The sequence below is a fragment of the Pan paniscus genome, chromosome 9 (assembly GCF_029289425.2).
Source record: "Pan paniscus chromosome 9, NHGRI_mPanPan1-v2.0_pri, whole genome shotgun sequence".
In the NCBI taxonomy this organism is placed as follows: Eukaryota; Metazoa; Chordata; class Mammalia; order Primates; family Hominidae; genus Pan; species Pan paniscus.
In genome coordinates this window covers 20,575,401-20,584,156 of record NC_073258.2, presented here as the reverse complement: position 1 = coordinate 20,584,156, position 8,756 = coordinate 20,575,401, and the positions used below count along the sequence as shown (strand labels likewise).

Genomic DNA, 8,756 nt, shown 5'->3' with positions numbered 1-8,756 from the left:
TTCCACCTCTTAAGTATTTATTAGATACCCACTGTGTACCCTCTCCCCGCTTTGTATCCCTGCCCTGAGGGCCTCACAGCCAGATCTCCTGAGAGCAGAGTGAAGAGGAAGCTCAGTATTTCTCAGGCAGGCCAGCAGGTCGGAAGTGATTGGGGTCTTTGCCACTCCTGCCCCATTCATTGGCAGCCTGATCAGCCAGCGAGTCCTCCGCACCATGGCCAAAGAATCTCTGGATATTCTCTCTGGCATCGCTGTAATCAAGGCAGGCAAGAAGGAGATTAATCATCAGGCCAGTGAGCAATAGCCCACCCTCCCATTCTCCCTGTTGCAAGGGAGGGCTCAGAGAGGAGCCCAGAAAGGCCAAGGAAGGAGGGATGAAAACACTGGGCACCACCCCATTCAGCCAGGCTGGGCACCCCTAGGCTGGATGAACAGCACCCAGAGAGGGAGGGTGAGGAATCACTCACTCCTACCATCCACTCAGACCTCACACTGAGCACAGAGGCAGAGAGAGGGCAAGAGGAGGAGGGGCTGCAGCCTCTAACTTCTCCACAAGGAGCTCGTCTCCCTCCTGACTGTCCAAGGCAGGCAAGCTCTGCTCACCCAGCTCTGGCGTCCCAGGAGCTCCAGTTACCTGATCGCTTCTGCAGCCCAGGCACCCCCAGGTCCCCTTTTGGCAGCATCATAGTTCCCCCGAGCATGGAAGTATTTGTCTGAGCCGATGTAATTGGCTTCTCTCATGTCAGAGTAGGCTCTCCACATGTCCCGAGCCCCTGGAAAGGAAAGGAAAGGCAGAAGGGACATCAGGAGAACATAAAGACTCCAACAACACCTTAGAGGGGAATGAAGAAGGACAAATCTTCCACTGACTTCAAGCTTTCAGCCTGTGATCATAGCAGCCTTGGATACCATGGGTTGAGAAGCACATTCCTTTATCCTAGTTGGCTTCTTCAAGTGCCCTGGTGAAGAGCCACTGCTATAGAATGAAGCTGCCTATGATAAGATCCAGGAGTGTGTATGAATGAGGTAGTGACATGGAATACTGATGCTGAGAAAGGTGGCAGACACAGAGTACTTCTGCCCTGACTACTAAAGTCTATATTCTTTTTTTTTTTTTTAGACAGTCTCGCTCTGTCGCCCAGGCTGGAGTGTAGTGGTGCTATCTCAGCTCATCGCAACCTCCACCTCCCAGGTTCAAGAGATTCTTCTGCCTCAGCCTCCTGAGTAGCTGAGATTACAGGCATGCGCCATCACACCTGGCTAATTTTTGTATTTTTAGTAGAGACGGGGATTTCACCATGTTGGTCAGGCTGGTCTCGAACTCCTGACCTCGTGATCCCCCTGCCTTGGCCTCCCAAAGTGCTGGGATTACAGGCGTGAGCCAACGCACCCCGACCTAAAGTATATATTCTTGCAAATGGAATACACGTCATTGTGACCTGAGTTCCAGTGACTGTTAGGAGCATAAAAGTCCCTAAATACTTTCTTAGTAGGCTGTACTGATGCTGTGGGTTGCTTGAGGAAGCAATAGGGCAGTGGTGCTCTGCCTTGGCTGCACTTTCTTTTTCATTTTTTTTAGATGGAGTCTCGCTCTGTCACCCAGGTTGGAGGACACTGGTGCGATCTCTAGTCACTGCAACCTCTGCTTCTCGGGTTCAAGTGATTCTCGTGCTTCAGCCTCCTGAGTAGCTGGGATTACAGGTGCCTGCCACCACGCCTGGCTACATTTTAGTATTTTTAGTAGAGAGGGGGTTTCACCATGTTGCCCAGTCTGCTCCGGAACTCATGACCTCAAGTGATTCATCCACCTTGGCCTCCCAAAGTGCTGGAATTACAGGCGTGAGCCTTGGCTGCACTTTCTAATCACCCAGAGAGAAACTGAAAGTCCCAGTGCCCAGGCCACACCCCAGGCCAGTTTCTGCAGACTATGCTGGGGAGTTGAAGGCATGGGTAGTTCAGGTGATGCCAAGGTGTGCCTGAGATTCATAACCATCAACCTCTAGGAGGTGGTCAGTGATGCATTTACCTGGCAAGAGCCCTGACCTCAAGCACAGCCGGGCTCAAACCTCTGCCCTGCCACCTGCTGACTGGCAGTAAGTCCCTGGGCATTGGCTTCGGCTGCTCTAAGTCTCAGCTTTCTCACCTTCCAAGATCAGCTTTCTCACCTTCCAAGAGAGGAAGATTGCGTCACAGAGTCATTCTGAAACTAAATGAGAAAATGCTGTGGTCCTTGTGGGGGCTTGATGCACGTTAGTTCCCAGCTCTTGTCAAGAAGGCTGGAGAAGGAAGAATGGAAACAGAACAAACCAGGAAGGGAGCCCCTGACAGAGCGAGGCTAAAGAGCCCTGTACATTATCCAACTAGGAAATCGAAGGAGGAAGGAGAAAGAAGACAGAAGAGTCAACAGCCTTAGTCATACTCCTATGCGATTTATGCTGAGGGACATTTTATACCAATTGCAGGCCTTATTTTGCATCTTCTACTCAAAACAAACAGCTCAGGTGCTCCTGGAAAGGATGATTGTTCTTTCTCTGAGTAACTGACTGACAATAATCCTCGACTCTCTAATCTGTTTAGCAGCTCCCCAGGCACATTGGGCAGCACAACCTAAGGCAGCGGCTCAAATCTTAAGGAAGCCCAAAAATACCCCTTGTGCATTGTTACTGGATGCCCCATTCCTTACGGCTCAAGACATGTGTTTTTGATACACCTTGCAGCGGCTTCTGAAATGTGATCCATTCATTGAACACACCCTGAGAAGCTGCGCTACGGGGAAAGGAGATATTCCCAGCAGCTCTCAAAGACTCGAGACAGGCAACCCAGAAAACCCTAGTTCCTGGCAGGCCTCAGCAACGCAGACACTAGCAACTCTGTGGTTCAAAAGCAGCCTTCTGAAAGCATCATTTTCCCCAGTTTATCAGGTCCAGGGCGATGTTTCTCTTCAGAAATCCTGCAAACCTTCTGAAGCCTTACCATCAAAAGCCTCGCCAAGGAACGAAAAGAAGCTTCGGCTGCTGACACCCAGGACCAAGGAGCAGAAAACCAGGCCCGTGAGAAGCTTCATGGTGCTGAAATGAAAGAAGTCAGGCAGTCGCCCATAAGACTGGCACAGCTTCCCTTGGGACTTATATTCCGACGAGAGCCTGGTTATTTCCACTGGATCTTATTAGAGTCTCAGTGGCTCATCTAGGAAAACTTGCAGCAGGACCTCACTCAGAGCCAGAAGCCCTCGGTTCTGAACCCATCAGCCCTGAAGCCTGACTGCATAAGAGGATGCCAACGTGGCATTGATGGAGGAAGGCAGGAGGTACGACCCGACTGTCACTCCCTCAAGTAGCCTATAATTCCCCATAACGCATTTACCGTGTGTTCCCTCTGCCCCGCACAGAACTCAACATGGGATAAACACAAAGCAGGATCATTATTTTTTATTCTTAAAGCCTTTAGCACCTGGTATTCCCAGGTGTTCTCCCATCCAAGTACTACCAGGCCTGACCCTCCTTACCTCTCTAGATCAGAGGAGATAAGACACCTTCAGAATGGTATGGCTGTATGCCCCAGGATAACTATTTTTTTTAAAGGAAATGATAATCTTGTTGGGAAAGAGAAAACAGTGTAAGTTTTAAAAATCACTCCTTGGTGTGCTCCTCACCTGATCTGTGCTGTAGCTGAGCTGCAGGTCCCTGCCTGCCAGGGAGCGGTGGCTGCTGTTTATACTGAGCCTTCCCTGCTGGTCTCTTGGGAGGGAAGAAAAGCTGGATGTGGTCCCTGGGGAAAGTCCCTGCAGGTCATTTCCCCTACAAAATGGTCTAAGACAAGTTCCTGGATGCCAGTGGTTTCTTCATCTCGGGTCATTTATCCCAGTTGTGCAACCTGAGGGAACAAGATGTGCCTGGCAGCTGTCAGGGCAGGAGACCAGCTCTGCCCCTCAGCATTGAGGGGGCTGAGGCTGCGGAGTTGAGAGTGGGAGCCCCGTGATGGTAGCACCTGGGCTGCTGGAAGGTGTGGAGTGAGGGCAGCTTTGAAGCCAGCTCCTGACTCTACCAGTCATTTCCTCAGGATGGGCTCTGCTGGGCCACATGGCAGATGCCTCTGAAATGAAGTCCCTCTGAGTTCATATCTAAAGCTTCAAAGCTGACAGACTAGGTCCAGCACAGTGGCTCACTCCTATAATCCCAATGCTTTTGGAGGCCAAGGCAGGAGGATCACTTGGGGTCAAGAGTTTAAGATCACTCCGTGCAAAATTGTAAGATCTTGTCTCTACGAAATATAAAAATAAATGGACCGGGTGTGGTAGTGTGCACCTGCAGTCCCAGCTACTCAAGAGGCTGAAGCGGAAGGATTGTGGGAGACCCAGGAGGTGAAGGCTGCAGTGAGCTATAATCACGCCACTGCACTCCAGCCTGGGTGACAGAGCAAGACCCTGTGTCTAAAAGAAAACAAATAAAACTAGCAGCCTAGCCCTGCCATGTCTCATGTGTGCCCTGGAAGGCTCCTTCCACCCCTCAGTCTAGATATCCTGAGATTTACCTCCTCAGCACAGAAAAGCCCTGCTCAGCTGGCCTAGTCAATTAGGAAATTAGGAAGGAAGGAAGTGGTCAGTACCAGAGCCCAGCAGGGCGGAGGCCAGGACATGCAGAGAGGCTGGTTGATATAGCAGCAACTGTGGTTTCTTCTTCTCCAGTCCATTTTCACTCTTTTATTTTTTCTTTCTTTCCTTCCTTCCTTCATTTCTTCCTTCCTCTCTCTCCTTCCTTCCTTCCTTACTCCCTCTCTGTCTTCCTCCTTCCTTCCTCTCTCTTCCTCCTTCCTTCCTCTCTCTTCCTCCTTCCTTCCTCTCTCTCTTCCTTCCTTCTTTCCCTCCTTTCTTCCTCTTTCCCTCCCTCCCTTCCCTCCCTCCCTCCTTCCTTCCTTCTTTTCTTCCTCCCTTCTTCTCTTCCTCCCTTCCTTCCTCTCTCTTTCTCCTTCCTTCCTCTCTCTTTCTCCTTCCTTCCTTCCTCTCTCTTTCTCCTTCCTTCCTTCCTCTCTCTTTCTTTCCTCTTTTCTTTTCTTTCTTTCAGAATGCTATGAATATAGGCCTCAGGATAACTACTTTTTAAAGGAAATGACAATCTTGTTGGGAAAGAGAAAACAGTAAGTCTTAAAAACACTCCTTGGCATACTCCTCACCTGATCTTCCTCTCCTCTCCTCCCCTCCCCTCCCCTCCCCTCTACCCTCCCCTCCCCTCCTCTCCCCTCCTCTCTTCTCCTCTCCTCTCCTCTCCTCTCAAGACAGGGTCTTGCTCTGCTGCCTGAGCTGGAGTGCAGTGGTGCAATCATGGCTCACTGCAGCCTCAGCCTCCCAGGTTTAAGTGATCCTTGCATCTCAACCTCCCAAGTAGCTGGGACTACAGTTGTTTGCCAATATGAGTAATTTAAAAAATTTTTAGTACAGTGGGAGTTTCACCATGTTGCCCAGGCTGGTCTCAAATTCCTAACCTGCAGTCCTCCTGCCTTGGCCTCCCAAAGTGCTGAGATTATAGGCATGAGCTACCATGCCCAGCCAGAAGTTCATATCTGATTGCTTCTATTTTTCAGTGAAATAGGAAGCAAAGTTGTCAACTGAGAAGAGAATGAACGAGGAGTTGTGGGAAGTTTCAGGAGAGAAGAGAAGTAGAAAGCAGACATCTAGGAAAGGAAGAATGTGACTGAACTTGAGAAAGGTAGTGGATTGTATGGTAGCTCATGGTCAACGACCATGAATTTAAAGTGAGACTAGTCATAGCAGTCGTGCTTTTTTTCTGATCACATTCAGCTGCCAAGGTTCAGACTTTTAGCAAGTGGCAAATTGAATATCACTGTGCAATAAATGCTTGTTGAATTGCATGACTGAATACATGCGAAGGTCAAAGGAGGAGGATTTATTTAAAGATGAGGGAGGGTTACAGGGCACAGGGAGAATGTTAACAGAGAGAGTGACTGAGGGTAAAAGATAGGGCATAACATAGACTTCAATGACCAAGGGGCCACAGGGCCACTGGGGACAAGGTTGCCCAGAGTGTAGCAGGAGCAGGTCTTCCTCTCAGACAGGAAGGAGAGGAACGATAACAAGGAAGATGCATTTTGAGATGAGGACAGAGATCCTGAGGGAAACCAGCAGGCCCTTTTCTTTACCAGTCATAGAACTCATCGCTCTCCACCTGTTTGCATTTCTGAGTTTGACCCAGAGTGCACAAAACACAGGGATAGGAACCTTGTCAGGCTTATTGACAGATAACTGTTGTCACTTTAACACCAAACACAGCACCTCACCTGTAGCAGGTTCTTAGTCACTTTTATTGATTGAAGGAGTCAATGCATGAGTGAAGTAGGAGAAGTCATCTGCGATAGATTGACAGGTGGAAGGTTAAGAAGAATGGAAAAGCTTTGGAACAATGATGTCATTTAGAGATGAACATGGACTTTTTTTTTTAATGTTTGCCTCGCACTAATAACTTTTATTTCACTCAAATTAGAGCAGTAATCTTCCATAAATAAGTATATTCCCTGCCCAATAATTCAAAGAAAAATCCACAATGATTAGTAAAGAAAAATATAAGAATTAACAGACCCTTTAAATTTGTTTTAAATATTTGAAGATTTAAAAAGTGTTTAAAGTTTGTAATTCCTAGTAGGAAAACATTATCTGAATGAATACCCTAATGGCAAACCACTGTAAAATGCTTCAGCTGCATTTGGGGGAGAGGGGTAGGGATTATCTTCAAAGCACCCCAGCTCTCTTGATGAGAAGGTCAGAGGTACATTGGTTTTTATTATTGCGACATCCATAAGGTGATCTAGGTTGCTTTTCCTTCAGCAGGGCTTTATTTATCAGAAGGGCATTACGCTTGACCTCCAAATTTGGCTGACAATTTACTGATGAGATTCATAACCTTTGGGTTGCTCTGGTATTTTGACATATTTGCTGGGTTCTGAGCCACATCCTGGAAGGCCACCATAACTTCTGGATCCTGCATGGCTGCAAGAGCCTCTGGATCACTAAGAATTTCATTGAGTCCAGGCATTCCGGCCATTCCAGGCATGTCCCCTCCCATTCCAGGCATTCCTCCGGGAAAACTACCAGGCATTCCCCCAGGAAAGCCACCTGGAAAAGGGCCATACTGAGCTCCTGACTGTCGTCTGGCTTCTTCCTCCCTCTGGGCTCTCTCCTGCTCTTCTCGAGCCTTCTTAACTCGTTCTACTCTTTCTTTGATCTCTCGCTCTTCATGTTTTCGCTCATACTTTCTCCGATGTTCTGCAATTTTCTGTGCCCTAGGTTGAACTTCTTTCAGCATTGCACTAGCATCTTCATCATAATCCAATTTACAGGCAAAGGCAAGATCATGGGCTGCTTCTTCCCAGTGGCCTAGAAGTCTGTGTGCTTTCCCCCGCCACTTGTAAGGCTGAGCTGAATCAGGATTTATTTCAATGGCTCTGTCACAGTCTCGGATGGCAGCATTTGGCTTCTGTAATTTGACAAAGACACTGGCCCTCTTTGCATACAAAATGGCCAAGCGAGGATTCAGCTTGATGGCGTCTGTGAATAAGTCAATGGCTTTCTGGAGTTCACCATCATTTAGGGCTTCAATAGCAGCCGCTTTTTTATCATTTGCCTGATCCATCATCTCCTCCGTTATCTCCACATTTTCATCTCCCATTTCTTGAGGAGCATCAGTGTCTGGTGCAATCACACCTTCTTTATCAATTTCTAGATCACTTTCCTCACTTGATGGTTCGTCTGCCTTTAAGTCTTCCTCCACCTTCTTACTATCAGGTTTTTCTTCCTTGGTATTTTCTTCTGATTTAGCCTTCTGAGTAGCAGGTGGTACTTTACCTCCCATGCTCTCCACCCACTCTCTCAGGAAGTGCATTTCCTCGGTGTGCAGAACACTCGGATCCTGCTTACATATTTTCACAAAGGCCCGAAGCTCGTTTACTTTGCGGGGGTCCATGGTAGGGAGGTGGTGGGTGAAGCTGGGGGGCTGCGGCCCAGTTCCAGGCCCAGGCGCTGGCTCGGCATGACCGCGCAGAAGGGGGCGGCTGCCGGGAGTGAACATGGATATTGTTAATATGCAATAAAATCTCAGCCTACTTGAAATGTTTACATTAATTGTCAAAAAACATATTCAGAAGGCAAACCCTTATCATCTCTCCGCTGCTCCCAGAGAGATGTTATTAGGCATCACCTTCTGGGTTATGATGGCTTCTTAACTGGCTTCCACATTTCCCCCTTTGCTGCCAACTAGTCTCTTTTCAGTATAGCAGCCAGGCTGTTACAACACAAGACAAATTCTATCACTCTCCATTCAAAACTCTCCGGAGGATTCCACTTCCACTCATAGTTGAAGTCAAAGCCCTTATAATGGTTTTCAAACTTTACTCAAACTGTCCTAGCTCCTTCCTCTCATACCTCATCATCCAATTCTCCCCTCTTGCTCATTTTGCTCTGGTCACACTGGTCTCCAAACCCCCAGGCACATCTTACCCTGGGGGCCTTAGATTAGCTGTTCCTTTCCTCTGGAACATTCTTTTCCCAGATATTTGCATATCAGGGCTTTGAGGGGGCCTTGATCCGGGAATGCAGGATACTGGAAGGTTCAACAATACAGTTATTGTCAATAACAGTATTGGCAGTGAATGTGTTGGAAAGAGGGCTGTAAATGAACTGTGAAAATTTTCCATGGAGATGGGAGAGGACTGGAGAGTTTTGTCAACGAATACAATAAAGAGGTACTTTG

At 48.1% G+C, this 8,756-nt stretch overlaps 2 protein-coding genes across 2 annotated transcripts; both read right to left on the bottom strand.

Moving 5' to 3' along the window:
- On the bottom strand, positions 1 to 3,740 carry SAA1 (serum amyloid A1). Its single transcript, XM_008971497.4, has 4 exons — positions 3,653 to 3,740; positions 2,974 to 3,068; positions 635 to 773; positions 1 to 251 (listed from the first exon to the last, which is right to left on the bottom strand). Exons 2-4 carry the CDS (start codon positions 3,062 to 3,064, stop codon positions 113 to 115), a joined length of 369 nt encoding a protein of 122 aa, XP_008969745.1. The 5' UTR covers positions 3,065 to 3,068; positions 3,653 to 3,740; the 3' UTR covers positions 1 to 112.
- Positions 3,741 to 6,796: 3,056 nt separating this feature from the next.
- Positions 6,797 to 8,756, bottom strand: LOC100985321 (hsc70-interacting protein). Its single transcript, XM_008971496.6, has one exon. It carries the CDS (start codon positions 8,073 to 8,075, stop codon positions 6,861 to 6,863), a length of 1,215 nt encoding a protein of 404 aa, XP_008969744.3. The 5' UTR covers positions 8,076 to 8,756; the 3' UTR covers positions 6,797 to 6,860.

Excerpts from the sequence above, each read along its gene's own strand:
- SAA1 (XM_008971497.4), bottom strand. The coding sequence starts at position 3,064 with ATGAAGCTTCTCACGGGCCTGGTTTTCTGCTCCTTGGTCCTGGGTGTC. Across the intron at positions 774-2,973 it reads CCTTGGCGAGGCTTTTGATG|GGGCTCGGGACATGTGGAGA; the intron begins GTAAGGCTTCAG and ends TTTCCTTTCCAG. Across the intron at positions 252-634 it reads TGGGCTGCAGAAGCGATCAG|CGATGCCAGAGAGAATATCC; the intron begins GTAACTGGAGCT and ends CCTTGATTACAG.
- LOC100985321 (XM_008971496.6), bottom strand. The coding sequence starts at position 8,075 with ATGTTCACTCCCGGCAGCCGCCCCCTTCTGCGCGGTCATGCCGAGCCA.